This window comes from Bos indicus, chromosome 12 (assembly GCF_029378745.1).
Source record: "Bos indicus isolate NIAB-ARS_2022 breed Sahiwal x Tharparkar chromosome 12, NIAB-ARS_B.indTharparkar_mat_pri_1.0, whole genome shotgun sequence".
Classification (NCBI taxonomy): Eukaryota; Metazoa; Chordata; class Mammalia; order Artiodactyla; family Bovidae; genus Bos; species Bos indicus.
In genome coordinates, this window is record NC_091771.1 from 70,048,915 (window position 1) to 70,075,915 (window position 27,001).

The 27,001-nt window shown below is 39.0% G+C and overlaps 1 protein-coding gene across 1 annotated transcript in view; it reads left to right on the plus strand.

Moving 5' to 3' along the window:
- LOC109567078 (ATP-binding cassette sub-family C member 4-like) overlaps positions 1-27,001 on the plus strand; it is a 383,334-nt gene that overhangs the window by 219,751 nt on the left and 136,582 nt on the right. Inside the window, exons 16-19 of the mRNA XM_070800391.1 lie at positions 1,019-1,159; positions 1,954-1,991; positions 2,384-2,478; positions 4,835-4,981. Of these exons, the coding sequence (XP_070656492.1) occupies positions 1,019-1,159; positions 1,954-1,991; positions 2,384-2,478; positions 4,835-4,981 (421 nt within the window). The remainder of the gene's footprint in view (positions 1-1,018; positions 1,160-1,953; positions 1,992-2,383; positions 2,479-4,834; positions 4,982-27,001) is intronic.

Here is a 27,001-nt window from a genome sequence, read left to right on the forward strand (position 1 = left end):
ATAATGGCTCCCAGCTTCCCTTTTACATCCAGAGGCTTACTATGAAGACCCTCTCCTATCAAATCCTGCTATGACCACATTAAATCAGCTATTTTTTCCTACATATTGGAATGTTCTGGCACTGCAGATGACTGATTGTCGTATTCTGCCTTGGTGTCAGAAGGTTTGTGATAGACCAGAGATAACGTGTGCTAAGGACCTGACACACAGCAGACACTGATTAGTCTCTCACATTCCACACTCAGGAATCACTGAAATTCAGGAACCACATAGATTTAGATCATATGCCGTCCTCCTGCTATCCAAACTACCTTACTCCAACTTATTGTGTGAACTCAGCTTATTGTATTTGAATAGTATTTTGAGGCCCAGCTATGTTTTATGTTTTCATCATTGAATGACACAAGTCATCTAGAGGGATACATTAGCTACATATCATTTTGTGTGTTATTTTGGAACAAACTTCTGCATTCATATTTGAATTGGATATGTTTTGCATGTGCTGAAAGTCATAATATCCTACTTTTATTCTTTAGTCATATAATTTATTTTTTAATTGGAGTATAACTGCTTTACAATGTTGTGTTGCTTTCCACTGTGCAATGAGGTGAATCTGCTCTATGTATACATATATCCCCTCCCTCTTGGACTCCCTTTCCCCCCTACACCCCTGTCCCAAACATCTAGATCATCACAGAGCACTGCTACTTTAAGCAAAGCCACACAACTATGAATAACCTTGTGCAAATGATATTTCCTTATTTCTTTTTTTTTTATTTCCTTATTTCTAATAGATAACTAGAAGTAGTATGGCTGGGTCCAAGAGCCAATGCATATATGGTTTGGTTAGATATTTTCATACCTTCTCCATAGGAGATAGACCATCTTGCACTCCTACCAGCATGTGAGGTGTGTCTGTTTTCACCACAGAATTGCAATTTAGGGCATTGTTGAACTTTTGTAGTTTTGTAGTTCATTATTTAAAATTTTGTCTTTCACTACCATTTTTCCCTCCAAGACTGAGAATATACAGCACACACTATCTGAGGAGAGACGTTTAGAAGGAAAAGTTGGTTTTAAGACCTACAAGAATTACTTCAGAGCTGGTGCTCACTGGTCTGTCATCATTTTCCTTATTCTAGTAAACATAGCAGCTCAGGTAAGTAAGGAAATTTGTTTTGGTGTGTTCCCTTAGCTTGATATGCACATACTATTTATACTGTATCTATATTTAATTATTATTATGTTTCTGAAGAGATTTATTTAAAAAAAAAAACTGGCTCATGAAGCTGTGGGATCTACCTGGGTGAATCTGAAAGCAGAAGAGCAGGCCTGCAGGCTGGAACCTCAGGCAGGAGCTGCAGTCTTAAGGCAGAATTTCTTCCTCCTCCAGGAAGCTTCAGGTTGTGCTCTTACAGCCTTCGACTGACTGGATGAGGCCCACCACATTGTTGATGGTTATTTTTACTTAAGGTGACTAACTATAGATATGAACCACAATCCACAAAATATACCTTCACATTAATATCTAGAGGAGTGTTTGATTAAGTGACCAGAGACTAGAATGGCCAAGATGACACAGAAAACTGACCATCACAGTACTGTAAAGAGTCTTCCTTCAAAACACTGAGCATTTACACTCCTACTTTTTTTTTTGACATGTACTTGGATTTGCACTCAAATATGCTATCTTTGGGCAACAAAATAAGTGAGGCTTATTGGTGTGTGTTTGTGACAGAGTCTAGGAAAAAAAAAAAAAGAATGCCTTTAGAGATATTAAAATATAACATACCCTCCCCTGACCTCTCATCATCTGGGATGTGGGGCTTGACACAGACCTGAGTCGGAAGGACCGTCTCCCTGTTCTCAAACCTTTCCATCCCCCATCCTAGTGAGTGGGGTGTGAGGGCTCAGTAACGTCAGTGTGTGAGTGACTGTTGTTTCCTGCTCTAGGTTGCCTATATCCTGCAAGATTGGTGGCTTTTAAACTGGTGAGTGATTCCTGCTCTGGTCCAAAGTGCTGTGAAGTCTACACAGAGCCTCACTTTCCCACAGGGTCAGGGGGAGGGGTGGGGATTGTTCAGCCTCCTCTTCTGACCCTCATGTAGTTTCCCTGAAGAAAAATCACAGTTCCTGCTGGACTGTGACCCTCCCATTGTCTCTCTCCATGTCTCACTCTCAGAAGCTTCCTCACAGACATTTTTGAGAATTGAAAGCTGTGATTCAAGTGGTATCTCTATAAGGTAGAGAGACATAGGGCCCTTAGAGCTGGGAACCATTTTCTAGCATTAAATTCATCTCCTAAATCAAGGTTATTTTTTTTTTCTGGTATATATGTATATTCTATCTATAGCATAATATTTTTTTCTTCCCTGTTCCATAGGGCAAATGAACAGGATACTCTTAATATCACGGCACATGAAAAAGGAAATATAACAGAGATGATTGATCTGGACTGGTACTTAGGAATTTTTTCAGGTAAAGCCGAATCATCTGGTCTATTATAGTAGAGTCTGAGGTGCTTACAAGGAGCCTGTGTGAGCAACTAGGGCTTCCAGGAGAAATTCAGAAATACATCAACAAATAAGAGTCTGACTCGTATTTACTCTATTAATTAATTGGAATAATTATTTAAAAAATCTACTAGAAGAAGATGAATGAAGACTCTTAATTTGCTCTGTATTGGATTTTGGAAGTTAAACTAGAATTGAACATCCAGAAAATCAGCCACTGGAAACGTGCTACTGTCTATTCTAATGGGTGGCTTTATCTAAATCTTATTATATGGATGGACAAGGGGATTAGAAATGGATCCCCACCCAGTGGTTTGAATTTTTCCAGTTCTGTCTGAATAAACCCTGTCTTTTATTGAACTTAGATGAATTCCTCTGGCAGCAAGGGCCCCCAAGCAAAAGCACTATTTTCTTGCAGGTATGCAAACTCCCCTTTGCCACACTGCTCATCTCTTGGGCTTCACCAATTACTTAAGAGAGAAGCTAAGTGGGGAGAAATCCAGTGTCTGGGAATTAATTAGGATTCCTTCTTTTTCTTACCTTGAGATTACAATGTTATTGCACCTCCAATTGTATGATTAATTTAACATCTGGCTTGCCAGACTAATATTAATTAATATGGCTCTGTTTTCACAAGAGTGCCTAAAATATGTGTAACCTTGCATACTTTCAAAAGGAAATCCTTATCTAAAATTTTAAATTATTTGCACAAGAAACATGCATACTAACTTTCTGCAAAGATACAGTGAATTAGATCTTTGTAAGAACTCACTCATTGAAATTTGGTACTTCTTTTGTTGATCACTTGCTAAGAAACCTAAATCCATTAGTTGTTTACCTTCTGAATTGGTGGACTGTGGGGGCTTAAAGGAAGAAGGAAAAGATTCTGTTGTATATTCATTTAGGATAGTCAGCTAAGCAGATACCTGTTGATGGAATTCAGGCATTCGAACAGCTTCCAGAGTTGGAATAACAGTGATGTGAAAAGCTGAAGGAGAAAAAATACTTGATGGAATATTTATAACAGAAGTTATTTCCAGTTTCCTTAGTATCATGGGTTCAAGAGATGTTTGGAGGGCTATTTTAATTTTTATATGCATAGTAAACACTTATTTATGTCATAAATAAAACAAATTTCAATAATTATGTGCATTTACAAATGCTTTTTGTTTCTATAAAACAATGAGAATAGATGCTCTTTTAGGTTAATTATCTTGTGTTAAGATATAATTTGTATTTTCTTGCAATTCAACTATTTAAGACATTTTCTACTTGTAACTTAGTATGGTATTTTCCTATTTTTAAAGCTACTGGGTATTTTGTACAATGAAGCGAAATAATTTCTCCTGTTTCCCGTTAATTCACATGCTGGTACCAAAGCATACCACAATTTCACATTATGGAAAATTTTGTAAATAGATTTGAAACATGGAGAAAGAACGATTAACTACTTTTTATAATTAATTTTTCTGCTGAGTTTTTATTCAGTTCAGTTCAGTTCAGTAGCTCAGTCGTGTCGGACTCCTTGCGACCCCATGAATTGCAGCATGCCAGGCCTCCCTGTCCATCACCAATTCCTGGAGTTCACCCAAACTCATGTCCATCGATTCGGTGATGGCATCCAGCCATCTCATCCTCTGTTGTCCCCTTCTCCTCCTGCCCCTAATCCCTCCCAGCATCAGAGTCTTTTCCAATGAATCAATTCTTCACATGAGGTGGCCAAAGTATTGGAGTTTCAACTTTACAATCAGTCCTTCCAAAGAACACCCAGGACTGATCTCCTTCAGAACGGACTGGTTGGATCTCCTTGCAGTCCAAGGGACTCTCAAGAGACTTCTCCAACACCACAGTTCAAAAGCATCAGTTCTTTGATGCTCAGCTTTCTTCACAGTCCAACTCTCACATCCATACATAACTACTGGAAAAACCATAGCCTTGACTAGATAGACCTTAGTTGGAAAAGTAATGTCTCTGCTTTTGAATAGTTTTTATTAGAACTTGCAAATTGAGTTTGGAAAGCCTAGAATGAAATTGTAGCTTACACTTCACTTTTTCTTCGCATGTGGTTTCTGTTTAATGAAAGTAAAACACTGATTTTCGTATTCTTTTTAATGTCTCTTGTGAATGCATTAAACTCTTACAGAATCCATTCTATATATGTATCTAAACTTATTTATTTCAAATTCTATATATAAAATTTATATGTAAATTCTTTTTATAGTGGAAAATACATAATATCTTTATAAACTGCTTGCTGTACTTCAGTATCGTTGAAGAAAAGACAGAGATTTTATGTTATGAGTGACATTTCTTTATTTCAGGTTTAACTGCATCTAGTCTCCTTTTTGGTGTCACAAGATCTCTCTTGGCATTGTACATCCTTGTTAATTCTTCACAAACTTTACACAACAAAATGTTGAAGTCCATTTTGAGAGTTCCGGTATTGTTCTTTGATAGAAATCCAGCGGGTAAGTCAGACACCAGTTTTCTCAGTAAATATATCTTAACACATTTAGTGCTTTGCCATGTTCTGGTATTTGAAAATGGAAGAGATGCTTGGAAGAAATCACTGTGTGTGTTGATTCATTTTCTACAAAAATCTTCACTGATATATTTCCTCTTACTAGAGAAAATTTGAATATAGGCGCATATAAGCTTTTCATTTATGTGTGTGGGGGAAGGTAAATCAGTGTTCACTTAGCAGAATGATTTAGAATTCCATTTGTTGTATGGCTTATGAAACACCATATATTTGTTTTAAAAATGTATTTATTTTAATTGGAGGGTAATTAATTTATAATATTGTGGTGGTCTTGCCATACATCATCATGAATCAGCCATGGGTGCACAATTGTCCCTTCATCCTGAACCCTCCTCCCACCTCCCTCTCCACCTCATCCCCCAGGATTGTCCCAGAGTACCAGCTTGAATGCCCTGCTTCATTCATTGAACTTGCATTGGTCATCTATTTTACATATGGTAATATACATGTTTCAATTCTATTTTCTCAGATCATCCCACCCTTGCCTTCTCCCACATAGTCCAAAAGCCTGTTCTTTACAGGCTCTGTGTCTCTTTTGCTGCCTTGCATATAGGATCGTCATTACCGTCTTTCTAAATTCCATATATATGCGTTAATATTCTGTATTAGTGTTTGTCCTTCTGACTTACTTCACTCTGTATAATAGACTCCAGTTTCATCCACCTCATTTGAACTTACTAAAATGATTTTTTTTCGAGCTGAGTAATATTCCATTGTGTATATGTATCATAACTTCCTTATCCATTTGTCTGTTGATGAACATCTAGGTTGCTTGCATGTCCTAGGTATTGTAAACAGTGCTGTAAAGGACATTGAGGTGCATGTGTCTCTTTCAATTCTGGTTTCCTCAGTGTTTATGCCTAGCAGTGGGATTGTTGAGTCATATGGCAATTCTATAGCCAGTTTTTTAAGGAATCTCCACACCATTTTCCATAGTGGCTGTACTAGTTAGTGTTTCCATCAACAGTGTAGGAGGGAAATACCCTATATTTGATGTAAACATATTTAAATGTCCTAGACTAGTTGCTAAAACATGGACTCTTAAATAGCATTAAGTTAGGTTGTCCCATATGAAGAACCTTCTTACAAGTAATCTCCCTATAGGACACAGGCTATATATTTCTTTCTTTCATTGCCCTTTCATTCCTGGAATCACACAGCTCTGGCATGTTCTCCAGCTATGAGGTTTTCCTAATAAGGTAATGACTTCCAATTACATATAAGAGGCTTTGTATTATCTAACAGGTGAATCTTCAATAGTAAGTTTCGAATATGAGTGTCCCTGGAGGTTTACCAGTGGTTGATGCCTCCACCTTGAGGCCTTTCACCTGTCTTTGGAAGGTATCCTCCTGACTTGGGTTTCTATGAAGAGTTAGTTCATCAGTTAATTGGACACGTTCAGTCTGCCAGTTAATTAGACTTGTGCTGAGGCCCAGGGCAGCTTTGTTTTTGCAGGTGATGATTGACAGGACCTACTGAGGTACAGAGGTGGGCTGGAGGGAGGATGGAAGTAGTCTTGGACTGGCCATCAACTAGTCGTGTGATGAAGCCCAAAGCAAGTGCATACTACTTGGGCAGCCAAATATCAAGGCATGATATTATCATGATATAAGTATGGACTGTGGAGCCACCTTCCTAGGTTCAGTCCCGGTGCTAGTTCCTAATTGTGATAGCTGATTGTAGTTATGTTAATACTTATGTGTTAATTTCTCTGTGTCATAGTTTTCTCACCTGTAAAATAGAGATGCTGTTCATATCTACCATGTCACAATAACATGAAAATTAAACAGGTTAATATATTCAGAGGGCTTAGCACATGGTTAGTGCCTAATAAACCTTAGTGATGATGATGACATCATCACAAAGTCTGGGAACTTTGTCTTCTGTGGGATGGGAATAATGGCTGCCCTCCTTGTTTCATAAGACTTTTGTGAGAATTAAATAAGACTTTTTAGGGTAGTATCCTGTGAAAATTTATTCAGCACTTGTTTAGTTCAGGCACTGGATAAAACACAGGATAATAACCTGCAAAAGCCCACACAAATCTCATCTTACTATGAAACTGTAGAGAGAAAGTGATTGGAGAAGTCTATGCTATTATGGCTGTGAAGTTGTTCCACTTTGTCAGTTAATGCAAAAACTACAGTCATAAAGTTTGAAGCATTAAGTGGGACTGGATTTATTTCATCACAGCTTCTGAGTGCTCATGACCACAGTTAACCAGGTTCTTCATGTTCAAGACCTGTAGGCTTCTCCACATGCTGATTCATTTATTTTTCAAGGATTTGGGACCAAGTTTAAATTTTTGAGGTTGCTTATCTTAGAGCAGCCGGCACACTCATGTTTATCTTGCTTCCTTTTCCTTGTATCTCTCAGCACGACTTCATTGTTTCAAGAAAATAGAAGTCCAAATAAGTACTGCAAAGACAGGCCTAGTTTGCTCAAAAGGTTTAGGGGCAGAAAATTGTTTATTTTCTCTTTTAATGATGTGTTAAATTAAACTCCTGTTTATAGTTTATTTTCAAAGTAGAATTTGTAATAAATTGTTTGTGGTGGGCTTTCTTTCTTGTATGTGATGGCATGAAGAGCAAACCACATATAGCGATTCTTTGGAACTTCTTTGGAAGTTCATAGATCCAGACTATTCAAGCTTCCAAGTTCTGTTGTCTGTCAATCAAGGAACTGAAACTGTTAAACAACGAATACATTTCCCTGGGGTTTATTTATGCTTTAAAGAAGTTTTGTGGGTTAAATATTTGATATCTGATAGTAGCTTTACCCCACAAACTTAGGCCTTTATGAAGTAAAGAGGAGGAATTATTTTTCACAGAGCTAGAACAAATAATTTCACAATTTTTATGGAAATACAAAAAACCTCAAATAGCCAAAGCGATCTTGAGAAAGAAGAATGGAACTGGAGGAATCAACCTACCTGACTTCAGGCTCTACTACAAAGCCACAGTTATCAAGACAGTATGGTACTGGCACAAAGACAGAAATATAGATCAATGGAACAAAACAGAAAGCCCAGAGATAAATCCACGCACATATGGACACCTTATCTTTGACAAAGGAGGCAAGAATATACAATGGATTAAAGACAATCTCTTTAACAAGTGGTGCTGGGAAAACTGGTCAACCACTTGTAAAAGAATGAAACTAGAACACTTTCTAACACCATACACAAAAATAAACTCAAAATGGATTAAAGATCTAAACATAAGACCAGAAACTATAAAACTCCTAGAGGAGAACATAGGCAAAACACTCTCTGACATACATCACAGCAGGATCCTCTATGACCCACCTCCCAGAATATTGGAAATAAAAGCAAAAATAAACAAATGGGACCTAATTAACCTTAAAAGCTTCTGCACAACAAAGGAAACTATCAGCAAGGTGAAAAGACAGCCTTCAGAATGGGAGAAAATAATAGCAAATGAAGCAACTGACAAACAACTAATCTCAAAAATATACAAGCAACTCCTACAGCTCAACTCCAGAAAAATAAATGACCCAATCAAAAAATGGGCCAAAGAACTAAACAGACATTTCTCCAAAGAAGACATACAGATGGCTAACAAACACATGAAAAGATGCTCAACATCAGTAATTATCAGAGAAATGCAAATCAAAACCACTATGAGGTACCATTTCACACCAGTCAGAATGGCTGCGATCCAAAAGTCTACAAATAATAAATGCTGGAGAGGATGTGGAGAAAAGGCAACCCTCTTACAATGTTGGTGGGAATGCAAACTAGTACAGCCTCTATGGAGAACAGTGTGGAGATTCCTTAAAAAACTGGAAATAGAACTGCCTTATGATCCAGCAATCCCACTGCTGGGCATACACACTGAGGAAAGCAGAAGGGAAAGAGACACGTGTACCCCAGTGTTCATTGCAGCAAAGTTTATAATAGCCAGGACATGGAAGCAACCTAGATGTCCATCAGCAGATGAATGGATAAGAAAGCTTTGGTACATATACACAATGGAGTATTACTCAGCCATTAAAAAGAATTCATTTGAATCAGTTCTAATGAGGTGGATGAAACTGGAGCCTATTATACAGAGTGAAGTAAGCCAGAAGGAAAAACACCAATACAGTATACTAACGCATATATATGGAATTTAGAAAGATGATAACAATAACCCTGTGTACGAGACAGCAACAGAGACACTGATGTATAGAACAGTCTTATGGACTCTGTGGGAGAGGGAGAGGGTGGGAAGATTTGGGAGAATGACATTGAAATATGTAAAATATCATGTATGAAACGAGATGCCAGTCTAGGTTTGATGCACGATACTGGATGCTTGGGGCTAGTGCACTGGGACAACCCAGAGGGATGGTATGGGGAGGGAGGAGGGAGGAGGGTTCAGGATGTGGAACACATGTATACCTGTGATGGATTCATTTTGATATTTGGCAAAACTAATATAATTATGTAAAGTTTAAAAATAAAATAAAATAAATTTCTAAAAAAAATAAATAAATAAATCACAAATAGATCCACTAGTCAATTGTTAAAATCAATAAATGATAAACTAGTACTTTAAAAAAAAATCAGTAGACATTTAAAATCTATTATTGGACAGAGAGTTGGGATGTAGGTGAAGATGCTATGACATCCCAGTTCTACTGAAACATAGCTTTGGAACAGCTGTGCCAGTCACTTTTCTTCTCTTGGCCTCAGGTTTTAACATGTAAGAAGTGGGGACCTTTTCACTCTATTGTTCTTCTACTAGTTGTTATTTGTGGACCCAAGCACTAGAGAAAAAGTCCCTGTCTTCAAGGTATTTGAAAACATAAGTAATTGCAGACAATGGATTGATTCTTTTTTTTTTTTAATGTCATGTCAATATTCTTTGAATCCGTATGGAAAAGATACAGATCCAAAATTTAATATAGCTGTAGATTGGAGATCTCAATTCACACATACACACAACATAGACACTTATAAGCATAGTCCTGTGGTGTATTTCTTTTTCATAGTCAATTACATAAGTTGTTGCCCTTATTTAAAAAAAAAATTCTAAAAACTGTTCTGGAACTTAAAGATGAACGGTTTCAAAATGAAATCACACCAGTGGGAATGTGAGAGGAATTTAGGAAACAAAACTGATTAAAAAACAAAACAAAACAAAACTATCATCTCTAAGCTTACAGCAAACTCAGCTCAGTATCCAGACTCTTGATGATACTGAAATGCTTTCTTGAGCCACCAGGGACAATCTAGGTGCTAAAGCTAATCTCAGAAAGTGTGTTAGGGAAAGAAGAGGGAAGCCAGCACTTTCACTGTTGCCCTTGGTAATCTCTATGCACACTTGTCTCTGGGCCTTTTAGAAGCATGTTACAAATGTTTTGACAGTAGGCTGAACATAAGCAATGATGTTTCCTTCATAAATACTGTCATGAAACTAACTGTGATCTGTTGAATGTTTTTTTCATTCTTGGTAACTAGGATTAATTTTCAGAACTTTCTCCCTCAGGTGAAACTCTAATATATAGGAAAAAAGATGACAAACTTCCAAGTACACTTTGAGTGGAAATTTATTAAGAGATTGTTGAGTACAAAGCTATTATAAAATCAAAGTCTGTGTTCTGGAAGTATTTTCCTTTCCTTTCCTTTTTTGCAACTGCATTTTAATAGATTGTATCCCATGGGATTAGTTTTCATTCCAATCCCAAAGAAGGGCAATGCTAAAGAATGTTCAAACTATGGTATTATTGCACTCATTTCATATGCTAGCAAGGATATGCTCAAATCCTTCGAGCTAGAACAACTGACTAAGAATTAATCTCCAAAATATACAAGCAGCTCATGTAGCTCAATACCAAAAAAGCAAACAACCTAATAAAAAAGTGGACTGACTGAAGAACTGAACAGACATTTCTCAAAAGAAGATTTATAAATGGCTAATAAACACATGGGAAAATGCTCACCCTTGGTCATTATTAGAGAAATGCAAATCAAAACCAAAATGAGGTGTCATCTCAAGTCGGTCAGAATGGCCATCATCCAAAAGTCCACAAACGATAAGTGCTGGAGAGGGTGTGGAGAAAAGGGAACCCTGTTGCACTGTTGGTGCGAATGTAAACTGATACAGCCATTATGGAAGACAGTATTTTTGTTGCTGTTCAGTCATTCACTCGTGTCTGACTCTTTGTGACCCCATAGACCACAGCACACCAGGCTTCCTGTCCATCATCAATTCCCAGAGCTTACACAAACACATGTCCGTCGAGTTGGTGATGCCATCCAACCATCTCATCCTCTGTTGTCCCCTTCTTCTGCCTTCAATCTTTCCCAGCATCAGGGTCTTTTCCAATGAGTCAGTTCTTCACATCAGGTGGCCAAAGTTTTGGAATTTCAGCTTCAGCATCAGTCGTTCCAATGAATATTCAGGACTGATTTCCTTTAGGATTGACTGGTTTGATCTTGCAGTCCAAGGGACTCTCGAGAGTCTTCTCCAACACCACAGTTGAAAAGCATCAGTTCTTCAGCACTCAGCCTTCTTTATGCTCCCAACACTCACATCCATACATAACTATGGAAAAACCATAGTTTTGGCTAGGCAGACATTTGTTGTCAAAGTTATGTGTCTTCTTTTTAATACACTGTCTAGGTATATCATAGCTTTTCTTCCAAGGAGCAAGCATCTTTTAATTTCATGGCTGCAGTCACTGTCCATGGTGATTTTGGAGCCCCCCAAAATAAAGTGTGTCACTGTTTCCATTGTCTCCCATCTATTTGCCATAAAGTGATGGGACCAGGTGTCATGATCTTTGTTTTTTGAATCTTGAGTTTTAAGCCTTGAGTTTAAGTGAAAAAGTTTTAATTTTTTTCATTCTCCTCTTTCAGCTTTATCAAGAGGCTCTTTAGTTCCTTTTTATTTTCTGCCATAAGGGTGGTGTTATCTACATATCTGAGGTTATTGATATTTCTCCCAGAAATCTTGATTCCATCTTGTGCTTCATCCAGCCTGGCATTTCACATGATGTACTCTGAATATAGGTAAATAAGCAGGGTGACGATATACAGTCTTGAGGCACTCCTTTCCCAATTTGGAACCAGTCCCTTGTTCTGTGTCCAGTTCTAACTATGGTTTCTTGACCTCCATACAGGTTTCTCAGGAGGCAGGTAAGATGGTCTGGCATTCCCATCTCTTGAAGAATTTTCCAGAGTTCGTTGTGATCCACACAATCAAAGGCTTTGGTATAGTCAATGAAGCAGAAGTAGATGTTTTTCTGGAATTCTTTTGCTTTTTCTATGATCCACTGGATGTTGGCCATTTGATCTCTGGTTCCGCTGCCTTTTCTAAATATAGCTTGTACATCTGAAAGTTCCTGGTTCATGTACTATTGAAGTGTAGCTTGAAGTATTTTGAGTATTACCTTGCTAGCATGTGAAAGGAATGCAGTTGTGCAGTAATTTCAACATTCTTTGGCATTGCCCTTCTTTGAGACTGGAATGATACCTGACCTTTTCCAGTCCTGTGGTCACTGTTGAGTTTTCCAAATTTGCTGACATATTGAGTACACCACTTTCACAGCATCATCTTTTAAGATTTGAAACAGCTCAGCTGGAATTCCATCAAATCCAGCAGTTTTGTTCATAGTAGTGCTTACTAAGGCCCACGTGACTTCACACTCCAGGATATCTGGCTCCAGGTGAGTGATCACACCATCGTACTTATCTGGGTTGTGAAGATCTTTTCTGTACAGTTCTTCTGTGTATTCTTGCCACCTCTTCTTAATATCTTCTGCTTCTGTTATGTCCCTACCGTTTCTGTCATTTACTGTGCCCATCTTTGCATGAAATGTTCCCTTGGTATCTCTAATTTTCTTGAAGTGATCCCTAATATTTCCCATTCTATTGTTTTTCCTCTGTTTCTTTGAACTGTTCACTTCATAAGACTTTTTATCTTTTCTTGCTATTCTTTGGAACTCTGCATTCAGATGCATGTATCTTTTCTTGGCTCCTTTAGCTTTTGGCTTCTATTCTTTTCCCAGCTATTTGTCAGGCCTCCTTAGACAGCCATTTTGCCTTGTTGTGTTTCTTTTTCTTGGGGGTCATTTTAGTCACCACCTCCTGTACAATGTTATGAACCTCTGTCTATAGTTTTTCATGCACTCTTTCTATCAGAGATAATCCTTGAATCTATTTGTCACTTGTACTGTATAATCATTAAAGGATTTGATTTAGGTCATACCTGAATGGTCTAGTGGTTTTCCCTACTTTCTTCAATTTAAGTCTGAATTTTGCAATAAAGAGCTCATGATATGAGCCACAATAAGTTCTTGGTCTTGCTTTTGTTGACTATATAGAGCTTCTCCTGCACAAAAGAGCTGGCTGCAAAGGATATAATCAATCTGATTTCAGTATTGGCCATCTGGTGATGTCCATGTATAGAGTCACAGTCTATGGGGTCTGAAAGACATGGACATAACTTATGGACTAACAGTCCCATAGGGAAATGGGGAAATGTTTCAACTTCTTGAACACTTGGAAAGTCTATTTTAGACTTGTTATATGTTTAAAAATCTCTATCTATATGTTATTACAAACACAGTCATGCTTCTCATGATGGGAAAATCCTGCCTCCAAACCTGCCATTGAGAGAAGGCAGTGTTATATAGCAGAATGTTGTTAACAATTAAGTAGAAAACAGAGCAATGGCCCTGGGTGATTTTCTGTCTAAGTCCCTGATTTGGGGATTTTTAAGTGAACAATTAGTTAATGATTTCTTTCTGAACTTTAAGTGAATGTTTCTGGAAGTGTTCTTTTGATTCAGTGAGTAATCTTATCCTTCGCTCTGTTTGATTGAAGCATGTAAGCAAAAAGAAGAGAATCTTGAAGGTGTCATAAGAAAAATAATGCGGTCATTTCTTGCCATCCTACACAAAGAAAGATATTTGAACAGGTATTGCAGTGTATGTGGACTACTACTTAAATACATTTTCTCACATAAATAATTCTATGTATCTAAATAAGCAGCAGTGCTTTGAATTATAGGCAGAATCATGGATTAATTGTTTTTTATTACCTTTATTTATTTTTAATATAAATTTATTTATTTTATTTGGAGGCTAATTAATTTACAGCATTGTATTGGTTTTGGCATACATCAACATGAATCCGCCACGGGTATACACGTGTTCCCCATCCTGAACACCCCTCCCACCTCCCTCCCCATACCACCCCTTTGGGTCATCCCAATGCACCAGCCCCAAGCATCCTGTATTATGCATAGAACCTGGACTGGTGATTTGTTTCATATATGATATTATACATGTTTCAATGCCATTCTCCCAAATCATCCCACCATCTCCCTCTCCCACAGAGTCCAAAAGACTGCTCTGTACATCTGTGTCTCTTTTGCTGTCTCGCATATGGGGTTATCGTTACCATCTTTCTAAATTCCATATATATGCATTAGTATACTGTATTGGTATTTTTCTTTCTGGCTTACTTCACTCTGTATAATAGGCTCCAGTTTCATCCACTTCATTAGAATTGATTCAAATGTATTCTTTTTAATGGCTGAGTAATACTCCGTTGTGTATATGTACCACAGCTTTCTTAACCATTCATCTGCTGATAGACATCTAGGTTGCTTCCATGTCCTGGCTATTATAAACAGTGCTGTGATGAACATTGGGGTACATGTGTCTCTTTCAATTCTGGTTTCTTCAGTGTGTATGCCCAGTAGTGTGATTGCTGGGTCATAAGGCAGTTCTATTTCTAGTTTTTAAAGGAACCTCCACACTGTTCTCCATAGTGTACTAGGTTGTACTAGTTTGTACTAGTTTGCATTCCCACCAACAGTGTAAGAGGGTTCCCTTTTCTCCACACCCTGTCCAGCTTTTATTGCTTGTAGATATTTTTTGGATAGCAGCCATTCTGACTGGCATGAAATGGTACCTCATTGTGGTTTTGATTTGCATTTCTCTGATAATGAGTGATGTTGAGCATCTTTTCATGTTTGTTAGCCATCTGTATGTCTTCTTTGGAGAAATGTCTGTTTAGTTCTTTGGCCCATTTTTTGATTGGGTCGTTTATTTTTCTGGAATTGAGCTGCAGGAGTTGCTTGTCCATTTTTGAGGTTAGTTGTTTGTCAGTTGCTTCATTTGCTATTATTTTCTCCCATTCTGAAGGTTGTTTATTCACCTTGCTTATAGTTTCCTTTGTTGTCCAGAAGCTTTTAATTTTAATTAGGCCCCATTTCTTTATTTTTGCTTTTATTTCCAATATTCTGGGAGGTGGGTCATAGAGGATCCTGCTGTGATTTATGTTGGAGAATGTTTTGTCTATGTTCTCCTCTAGGCGTTTTATAGTTTCTGCTCTTACATTTAGATCTTTCATCCATTTTGAGTTTATTTTTGTGTATGGTGTTAGAAAGTGTTCTAGTTTCATTCTTTTACAAGTGGTTGACAAGTTTTCCCAGCACCACTTGTTAAAGAGATTTTCACTTTTCCATTGCATATTCTTGCCTCCTTTGTCAAAGATAAGGTGTCCATATGTGTGTGGATTTAATCTCTGGGCTTTCTATTTTGTTCCATTGATCTATATTTCTGTCTTTGTGCCAGTACCATACTGTCTTGATGACTGGGGCTTTGTAGTAGAGCCTGAAGTCAGGTAGGTTGATTCCTCCAGTTCCATTCTTATTTCTCAAGATTGCCTTGGCTATTTGATTTTTTTTTTTGTTTGTATTTCCATACAAATGTATTTGTTCTACCTCTGTGAAAAATACTGTTGGTAACTTGATAGGGGTTGCATTGCATCTATAGATCACTTTGGGTAGTATACTCATTTTCACTATATTGATTCTTCCAATCCATGAACATGGTATATTTCTCCATCTATTAGTGTTCTCTTTGATTTCTTTCACCAGTGTTTTACAGAGGGATTGTGGGCAAGAGGAGAAGGGGACGACAGAGGATGAGATGGCTGGATGGCATCACTGACTCGATGGACGTGGGTCTCAGTGAACTACTGGAGTTGGTGATGAACAGGGAGGCCTGGCATGCTGCGATTCATGGGGTCGCAAAGAGTCGGACACGACTAAGCGACTGATCTTATCTGATCTGATATATAGGTCTTTAGTTTCTTCAGGTAGATATATTCCTAAGTATTTTATTCTTTTCATTGCAATGGTGAATGGAATTGTTTCCTTAATTTCTCTATTTTCTCATTATTAGTGTATAGGAATGCAAGGGATTTCTGTGTGTTGATCTTATATCCTGAAACTTTACTGTATTCATTGATTAGTTCTAGTAATTTTCTAGTGGAGTCTTTAGGGTTTTCTTTGTAAAGGATCATGTCATCTGCAAACAGTGAGAGTTTTACTTCTTTTCCAATTTGGATTCCTTTTATTTCTTTTTCTGCTCTGATTGCTGTGGCCAAAACTTCCAAAACTACATAGAATAGTAGTGGTGAAAGTGGGCACCCTTGTCTTGTTCCTGACTTTAGGGGAAATGGTTTCAACTTTTCACTGTTGAGAATAATGTTTGCTATGGGTTTGTCATATATAGCTTTTATTATGTTGAGGTATGTTCCTTCTATACCTGCTTTCTGGAGAGTTTTTATCATAAATGGATGTTGAATTTTGTCAAAGGCTTTCTCTGCATCTATCGAGATAATCATATTGCTTTTATTTTTCAATTTGTTAATGTGGTATATTACACTGATTTGCCGATATTGAAGAATCCTACATCCCTGGGATAAAGCCCACTTGGTCATGGTTTATGATCTTTTTAATATGTTGTTGGATTCTGATTGCTAGAATTTTGTTAAGGATTTTTGCATCTATGTGCATCAGTGATATTGGCCTGTAGTTTTCTTTTTTTGTGGCATCTTTGTCAGGTTTTGGTATTAAGGTGATGGTGGCCTCATAGAATGAGTTTGGAAGTTTACCTTCCTCTTCAATTTTGTGGAAGAGTTTGAGTAGGATAGGTGTTAGCTCTTCTCTAAATTTTTGGTAGAATTCAACTGTGAAGCCATTTGTACCTGGGCTTTTGTTTGCTGGAAGATTTCTGATGACAGTTTCAATTTCTGTATTTGTGATGGGTCTGTTAATATTTTCTATTTCTTCCTGGTTCAGTTTTGGAAAGTTGTACTTTTCTAAGAATTTGTCCATTTCTTCTACGTTTTCCATTTTATTGGCACATAATTGCTGATAGTAGTCTCTTATGATCCTTGGTATTTCTGTGTCTTCTGTTGTGATCTCTGCATTTTCATTTCTAATTTTATTGATTTGATTTTTCTCCCTTTGTTTCTTGATGAGTCTGACTAATGGTTTGTCAATTTTATTTACCCTCTCAAAGAACCAGCTTTTGGCTTTGTTGATTTTTACTATGATCTCTTTTGTTTCTTTTGCATTTATTTCTGCCCTGATTTTTAAGATTTCTTTCCTTCTACTAACCCTGGAGTTCTTCATTTCTTCCTTTTCTAGTTGCTTTAGGTGTAGAGTTAGGTTATTTAATTGACTTTTTTCTTATTTCTTGAGGTATGCCTTTATTGCTATGAACCTTCCCCTTAGCACTGCTTTTACAGTGTCCCACAGGTTCTGGGTTGTTGTGTTTTCATTTTCATTAGTTTCTATGTGTATTTTGATTTCTTTTTTGATTTGTTCTGTGATTTGTTGGCTATTCAGTAGCGTGTTGTTCAGCCTCCATATGTTGGAATTTTTAATAGTTTTCCTCCTGTAATTGAGAACTAATCTTACTGCATTGAAGTCAGAAAAGATGCTTGGAATGATTTCAATTTTTTTGAATTTACCAAGGCTAGATTTATGACCCAGGATGTGCGCTATCCTGGAGAAGGTTCCGTGTGCACTTGAGAAAAAGGTGAAATTCATTGTTTTGGGGTGAACTGTCTGATAGATATTAATTAGGTCTAACTTGTCTATTGTATCATTTAAAGTTTTTGTTTCCTTGTTAATTTTCTGTATAGTTGATCTATCCATAGATGTGAGTGGGGTATTCAAGTCTCCCACTATAATTGTGTTATTGTTACTTTCCCTTTCATACTTATTAGCATTTGTCTTACATATTTCAGTACTCCTATGTTGGGTACATATATATTTATAATTGTTATATCTTCTTCTTGGATTGCTCCTTTGTTCATTATGTAGTGATCTTCTTCCTCTTTTTTTCACAGCCTTTGTTTTAAAGTCTATTTTATCTGATATGAGCATTGCTACTCCTGCTTTTTTTTGGTCTCTATTTGTGTGGAATATCTTTTTCCAGCCCTTCACTTTCAGTGTGTATGTGTCCCCTGTTTTGAGGTGGGTCTCCTGTAGACAACATATATAGGGGTCTTGTTTTTGTATCCATTCAGCCAGTCTTTGTCTTTTGGTTGCGGCATTCAACAAATTTACATTTAAGGTAATTATTGATAAGTATGATCCCATTGCCATTTATTTTATTGTTTTGGGTTCAAGTTTATTCACCCTTTCTGTGTTTCCTGTCTAGAGAAGATCTTTAGCATTTGTTGGAGAGCTGGATTGGTGGTGCTGAATTCTCTCAGCTTTTGCTTGTCTGTAAAGCTTTTGATTTCTACTTCATATTTGAATTAGATCCTTGCTGCGTACAGTAATCTGGGCTGTAGGTTATTTTCTTTCATCACTTTAAATATGTCCTGCCATTCCTTCCTGGCCTGAAGAGTTTCTATTGAAAGATCAGGTGTTATCCTTATGGGAATCCCCTTGTGTGTTATTTGTTGTTTTTCCCTTGCTGCTTTTAATATTTGTTCTTTGTGTTTGATCTTTGTTAATTTGATCAATATGTTTCTTGAGGTGTTTTGCCTTGGGTTTATCCTGTTTGGGACCCTCTGGGTTTCTTGGAGTTGGGTGATTATTTCCTTCCCCATTTTTGGGAACTTTTCAACTATTATCTCCTCAAGTATTTTCTCATGGTCTTTCTGTTTGTCTTCTTGTTCTGGGACTCCTATGATTCGAGTGTTGGGGCGTTTATCATTGCCCTGGAGGTCTCTGAGATTGTCCTCATTTCTTTTAATTCGTTTTTATTTTTTCCTGATTCATTTATTTCTACTATTCTATCTTCTACTTCACTAATTCTATTTTTTGCCTCAGTTATTCTGCTATTTGTTCCCTCCAGAGTGTTTTTGATCTCATTTATTGCATTATTCATTATATATTGACTCTTTTTTATTTCTTCTAGGTCCTTGTTAAACCTTTCTTGCATCTTCTCAATCCTTGTCTCCAGGCTGTTTATCTGTGATTCCATTTTGATTTCAAGATTTTGGATCATTTTCACTATCATTATTCGGAATTCTTTATCAGGTAGATTCCCTATCTCTTCCTCTTTTGTTTGGTTTGGTGGGCATTTATCCTGTTCCTTTACCTGCTGTGTATTCCTCTGTCTCTTCATCCTGTTTATATTGCTGTGTTTGGGATGCCCTTTCTGCATTCTGGCAGCCCTTTCTGTATTCTGGTAGTTTGTGGAATTCTCTTTATTGTGGAGTGTCCTCACTGTGGACGGGGTTGTATGGGTGGCTTGTCAAGGTTTCCTGGTTAGGGAAGCTTGTGTTGGTGTTCTAGTGGGTGGAGCTGGATTTATTCTCTCTGGAGTACAATTAAGTGTCCAGTAATGAGTTATAAAATGTCAATGGGTTTGTAATGACTTTGGGAAGCCTGTATATTGAAGCTCAGGGCTGTGTTCCTGTGTTACTGGAGAGTTTGCATGGTATTTCTTGCTTTGGAACTTGTTGGCCCTTGGGTGGTGCTTGGTTTCAGTGTAGGTATGGAGGTCTGGAAGAAATACAAGCTTGAATCAAGATTGCCGGGAGAAATCTCAATAACCTCAGATATGCAGATGACACCACCCTTATGGCAGAAAGTGAAGAGGAACTCAAAAGCCTCTTGATGAAAGTGAAAGTGGAGAGTGAAAAAGTTGGCTTAAAGCTCAACATTCAGAAAACGAAGATCATGGCATCCGGTCCCAACACTTCATGGGAAATAGATGGGTAAACAGTGGAAACAGTGTCAGACTTTATTTTTCTGGGCTCCAAAATCACTGCAGATGGTGACTGCAGCCATGAAATTAAGACTCTTACTACTTGGAAGGAAAGCTATGACCAACCTGGATAGCATATTCAAAAGCAGAGACATTACTTTGCCAACAAAGGTTCGTCTAGTCAAGGCTATGGTTTTTCCTGTGGTCATGTGTGGATGTGAGAGTTGGACTGTGAAGAAGGCTGAGTGCCGAAGTATTGATGATTTTGAACTGTGGTGTTGCAGAAGACTTTTGAGAGTCCCTTGGACTGCAAGGAGATCAAACCAGTCCATTCTGAAGGAGATCAGCCCTGGGATTTCTTTGGAAGGAATGATGCTAAAGCTGAAACTCCAGTCCTTTGGCCACCTCATGCGAAGAGTTGACTCATTGGCAAAGACTCTGATGCTGGGAGGGATTGGGAGCAGGAGGAGAAGGGGACGACAGAGGATGAGATGGCTGGGTGGCATCACTGACTCGGTGGACGTGAGTCTCAGTGAACTCTGGGAGTTAGTGATGGACAAGGAGGCCTGGCATTCTGCGATTCATGGGGTTGCAAAGAGTCGGACACGACTGAGCGACTGATCTGATCTGATCTGATGGAGGCATTTGATGAACTCCTGTTGATTAATGTTCCCTGGAGTCAGGAGTTTTCTGGTGTTCTCATGATTTGGACTTAAGCCTCCTGCTTCTGGTTTTCAGTCTTATTTTTAAAGTAGCATCAAGACTTCTCCATCTATACAGCACCAGTGATAAAACATCTAGGTTAAAGAAGAAAAGTTTCTCCACAGTAGGGGACTCCCAGAAAGGTTCACAGAGTTACATGGAGATAAGAGAAGAGGGAGGGGGGAGATAGAGGTGACCCAAATGACATGAGGTGGAATCAAAAGAGAAGAGAGCAAGCTTGCCAGTAATCACTCCCTGTGTGCATTCCACAGTCTGGGCCACTCAGAGATGTTCACGGAGTTATACAGAGAAGAGAAGAGGGAGGAAGGAGGCAGAGGTGGCCAGGAGGATAAAGCAGGAGGATTCAAAGGGAGAAAAACAGATCCAGCCAGTAATCTGCTCCCTAAGTGTTCTCCACTGTCTGGGTCACAGAAAGAGATTCACAGAGTACAGTAGAGAAGAGAAGGTGGATGGAGGAGATAGAGGAGACCTGGTGGAGAAAAAGGAGAGTCCAAAGAGGGAGAGAGCAGTCAAGCCAGTAATCTCGCTCCTAAGTAAAAATGGGTACTGAAGATTGGGTTCTTAAAGGTACAAAATTGAAAACAAATACCAAAAAGCAAAGATTAAAAATCAAGAGTAGAGGTTGAATTTTGAAAAATACAATATTAAAGAAAAGAAAAAAAGAAAAGAAAAAAAACAAAGTCACAAAATTACTTTATATATATATATATATATTTATATATATATATATATGAAGTCTGCTTTAAAAATAGGGTCTTTTTTTTGCAAAGTAATAATAGGTTATAAAAATGAAAATTAAAGGAGTAATAGAGGACTTAAAAAATTTAAAAAATTTAAAAAATGATAGTAAAAATAGTAAAAATATATCTAGGACTTTCTCTGGTGTTGTGGGTAGTGTGGGGTCAGTTCATTTTCAGCTGGTTCCTTGGTCCGGCTTATATTTCTCAAGATCTATAGGCCCCTTCCTATGTAGTCAGTACTAACACCAGGATTTTAATCTATTGCACCTGTCACTTCCAAGGCAGTTCCCTCTGTTTTAGCTTCTTCTGTTTGCTGGTCTCTTCAGTGTCTGATTTTCACCCTGACTGAAGGGGATGGTGGTGGACACTTTTTTAGGCTCACTTGTTCAGTCGTGCTGTGGGGAGGGAGGGATGCTGCAAACAAATAACAGTGGCATGTGCTTGCAGTGTCTCAGCCACACTGGGCCTGCCCCTGTTCACGGCACGTGTGCCCTCCCTGGCCCCACTGCTAAGGCTCTAGGTTGTTCCGCCAGGGACTGTCGGAGGTTGGCCTGGGCTGCATGCATATCCCGGGTCTAAGCTGATCAGGTTCAGGCACTCGGGTAGTCCTCAGAGGCGCAGACTCGGTTGGGCCTGTGTTTTGTGCCCTTCGCAGGTCCGAGCAGCTCAGGTGATATGGTGTTTGGAGAGCGCAGTTGCTGCAACTTATCGCCTCCCTTGTCCCTGCCATTTGGTTTTCTGGGTGTACAACTGGCAAGCCTTCTCAGGCGAAAGTTGACCATCCAGAACCCCAAGAAGTCTTAGTTAGCAATGAAGCCTGCTTGCAGTTTGGTAGATAATGCCTCTCTGGGGCTGAGATTGCCCCTTTTGAATCTGGCTGCCTGTCGCCAGAGGGGGATGGTCTGCAGCTGGCTATCTCTGCTCAGTCCTTTGTTCTGTGAGCAGGCCTGGCGGTTTCTTAGGTTAGGGCTTTTCTCGTAGTAGCTATCCCACAGTCTGGTTTGTTAGCCCAAGTTAGTTCCCTCAGATTGCCCTCGGGGCATTCAGGCCTGGTCCTTACTCTAAGCAATTCAGCCCACGCCTCCCTGCCCAGCCCCTGCTTGCTAGTGGCGGATGCAGGCGTCTGCGCTGCTTCTCCACTGGGGGAGTTACTGTTGGGCACATAATCTGTGAGTTTTAATTGTTTATTTACTTTTCTCCCAGTTATGTTGCCCTCTGTGATTCCAAGGCTCACCACAGACTTGGCAGTGAGAGTGTTTCCTGATGTTTGGAACTTCTCTCTTTTTAAGACTCCCTTCCCCTATGGAGCTCTGTCCCTACCTCTTTTGTCTCCCTTTTTGTCTTTTATATTTTTTCCTACCTCCTTTCAAAGACAATGGGCTGCTTTTCTGGGTGCCTGATGTCCTCTGCCAGCATTCAGAAGTTGTTTTGTGGAATTTACTCAGCGTTCAAATGTTCTTTTGATGAATTTGTTGTGGAGAAAGTCTCCCCATCCTATTCCTCTGCCATCTTAGGACCGCCCCCCTTTTTATTAACTTTTAATATTTAGTTAGTTCAGTTGCTCAGTTGTGTCTGACTCTTTGAGACCCCATGAATCAGAGCATGTTAGGCCTCCCTGTCCATCACCAATTCCCGGGGTTTACTCAAACTCAAGTCCATCAATTTGGTGATGTAATACAGCCATCTCAACCTCTGTTGTTCCCTTCTCCTCCTGCCCCAAATCCCTCCCAGCATCAGGGTCTTTTCCAATGAGTCAACTCTTTGCATGAGGTGGCCAAAGTATTGGAGTTTCAGCTTCAGCATCAGTCCTTCCACTGAACACCCAGGACTGATCTCCTTTAGGATGGACTGGTTGGATCTCTTTGCAGTCCAAGGGACTCTCAAGAGTCTTCTCCAACACCACAATCCAAAAGCATAAGTACTTCAGCGCTCAGCTTTCTTCATAGTCCAACTCCCACATCCATACATGACCACTGGAAAAACAATAGCCTTGACTAGATGGACCTTTGTTGGCAAATTAATGGCTCTGCCTTTTAATATGCTATCTAGATTGGTCATAACTTTGCTTCCAAGGAGTAAGCGTCTTTTAATTTAATGGCTGAAATCACCATTTGCAGTGATTTTGGGGCCCAGAAAAATAAAGTCAGCCAGTTTCCACTGTTTCCTCATGGATTTGCCATGAAGTGTTGGGACCGGATGCCATGATCTTAGTTTTCTGAATGTTGAGCTTTAAGCCAACTTTCACTCTCCCCTTTCATATTCATCAAGAGGCTCTTTAGTTCCTCTTCACTTTCTGCCTTAAGTGTGGTGTCATCTGCATATCTGGGGTTATTGATATATCTCCTGGCAATCTTAATTCCAGCTTGTGCTTCCTCCAGCACAGCGTTTCTCATGATATACCCTGCATATAAGTTAAATAAGCAGGGTGACAATATACAGCCTTGACGTACTCCTTTTCCTATTTGGAACCAGTCTGTTGTTCATGTCCAGTTCTAACTGTTGCTTCCTGGCCTGCATATAGGTTTCTCAAGAGGCAGGTCAGGTGGTCTTTCCAGAAGAAGAAAGGTCAGAACTTTCCACAGTTTATTGTGATCCACACAGTCAAAGGCTTTGGCATAGTCAATAAAGCAGAAATAGATGTTTTTCTGGAACTCTCTTGCTTTTTCCATGATCCAGCAGATGCTGGCAATTTGATCTCTGGTTCCTCTGCCTTTTCTAAAACCAGCTTGAACATCTGGAAGTTCTCAGTCATGTATTGCTGAAGCCTGGCTTGGAGAATTTTGAGCATTACTTTACTAGCGTGTGAGATGAGTACAATTGTGTGGTAGTTTGAGCATTCTTTGGCATTGCCTTTCTTTGGGATTGGGAGGAAAACTGACCTTTTCCAGTCCTGTGGCCACTGCTGAGTTTTCCAAATTTTTGGCATATTAAGTGCAGCACTTTCACAGTCTCATCTTTCAGGATTTGAAATACCTCAACTGGTATTCCATCACCTCCACTAGCTTTGTTCATAGTGATGCTTCCTAAGGCCCACTTGACTTCACATTCCAGGATGTCTGGCTCTAGGTCAGTGATCACACCATCGTGATTATCTGGGTCATGAAGATCTTGTTTGTACAGTTCTTCTGTGTATTCTTGCCACCTCTTCTTAATATCTTCTGCTTCTGTTAGGTCCATACCATTTATGTCCTTTATTGAGCCCATCTTTGCATGAAATATTCCTTTGGTATCTCTAATTATCTTGAAGATAATTAGTCTTTCCCATTCTATTGTTTTCCTCTATGTCGTTGCATTGATCAATGAGAAAGGCTTTCTTATCTCTCCTTGCTATTCTTTGGAACTTGGCATTCATATGGGTATATCTTTCCTTTTCTCCTTTTCTTTTCACTTCCCTTCTTTTCACAGCTATTTGTAACGCCTCCTGAGACAGCCATTTTGTTTTTTTGCATTTCTTTTTCTTGGGGATGGTGTTGATCCCTGTCTACTGTAAAATTTCATGAACCTCCATCCATAGTTGATCAGGCACTCTGTCTATCAGATCTAGTCCTTTAAATCTATTTCCCACTTCTACTGTATAGTCATAAGGGATTTGATTTAGGTCATACTTGAATGGTCTAGTGTTTTCTCCACTTTGTTCAATTTCAGTCTGTATTTGGCAATAGGAGATCATAATCTGAGCCACAGTCAGCTCCAGGTCTTGTTTTTACTGACTGTATAGAGCTTCTTCATCTTTGGATGCAAAGAATATAATCAATCTGATTTCGTTGTTGACCATCTGGTGATGTCCATGTATAGAGTCTTCTCTTGTGTTGTTGGAAGAGGGTGTTTGCTATGACCAGTGCATTCTCTTGGCAGAACTCTATCAGCCTTTGCCTTGCTTCATTCTGTACTCCAAGGCCTAATTTGCCTGTTACTCCAGGTGTTTCTTGACTTCCTACTTCTGCATTCTTGTCCCCTATAATGAAAGATCAGATCAGATCAGTCGCTCAGTCGTTTCCGACTCTTTGCGACCCCATGAATCGCAGCACGCCAGGCCTCCCTGTCCATCACCAACTCCCAGAGTTCACTCAGACTCACGTCCATTGAGTCAGTGATGCCATCCAGCCATCTCATCCTCTGTCGTCCCTTTCTCCTCTTCCCCCCAATCCCTCCCAGCATCAGAGTCTTTTCCAATGAGTCAACTCTTTGCATGAGATGGCCAAAGTACTGGAGTTTCAGCTTTAGCATCATTCCTTCCAAAGAAATCCCAGGGCTGATCTCTTTCAGAATGGACTGGTTGGATCTCCTTGAAGTCCAAGGGAGTCTCAAGAGTCTTCTCCAACACCACAGTTCAAAAGCATCAATTTTTCGTCGCTCAGCCTTCTTCACAGTCCAACTCTCACATCCATACATGACCACAGGAAAAACCATAGCCTTGACTAGACAAACCTTTGTAGGCAAAGTAATGTTTCTGCTTTTGAATATGCTATCCAGGTTGGTCATAACTTTCCTTCCAAGGAGTAAGCGTCTTTTAATTTGATGACTGCAGTCACCATCTGCAGTGATTTTGGAGCCCAGAAAAATAAAGTCTGACACTGTTTCCACTGTTTCCCCATCTATTTCACATGAAGTGATGGCACCGTATGCCATGATCTTCGTTTTCTGAATGTTGAGCTTTAAGCCAACTTTTTCACTCTCCACTTTCACTTTCATCAAGAGGCTTTTGAGTTCCTCTTCACTTTCTGCCATAAGGGTGGTGTCATCTGCATATCTGAGGGTATTGATATTTCTCTGAGCAATCTTGATTCCAGCTTGTGCTTCTTCCAGCCCAGCATTTCTTATGATGTAGTCTGCATATAAGTTAAATAAACAGAGTGACAATATACAGCCTTGACGTATTCCTTTTCCTATTTGGAACCAGTCTGTTGTTCCGTGTCCAGTTCTAACTGTTGCTTCCTGACCTGCATACAAATTTCTCAAGAGGCAGATCACGTGGTCTGCTATTCCCATCTCTTTCAGAACTTTCCACAGTTTATTGTGATCCACACAGTCCAAGGCTTTGGCATAGTCAAAGCAGAAATAAAGCAGAAGTCAATAAAGCAGAACTATAATGAAAAGGACATCTTTTTTGGGTGTTAGTTCTAAAAGGTCTTGTAGGTCATCATAAAACTGTTCAACTTCAGCTTCCACAGCGTTTCTGGGTAAAAGAGTATTTAGTAATTTGAAATTTTAACTTTACAAAAATCTATCCTTTCCCCAACTAATTTTAGAAAGCAAGTTTAAGAAGTTGGACCTGGATTGTTGTGGGTCAAATTTAAAGGAACCTGCCATTTCTTTTCTCTCTCTCTCTCTCTCTCTCTCGTTTTTTTCTTCAATTTTCCTTCCCTGATAGCTCAGATGTTAAAAAAACCTGCCTGCAGATTACAGTCCATGGGGTCACAAAGAGTAGGACAGGACTGAGTGACTAACACACAACACTTTCATAGTTGATTTACAATGTATCAAATGTATAGTGGAGT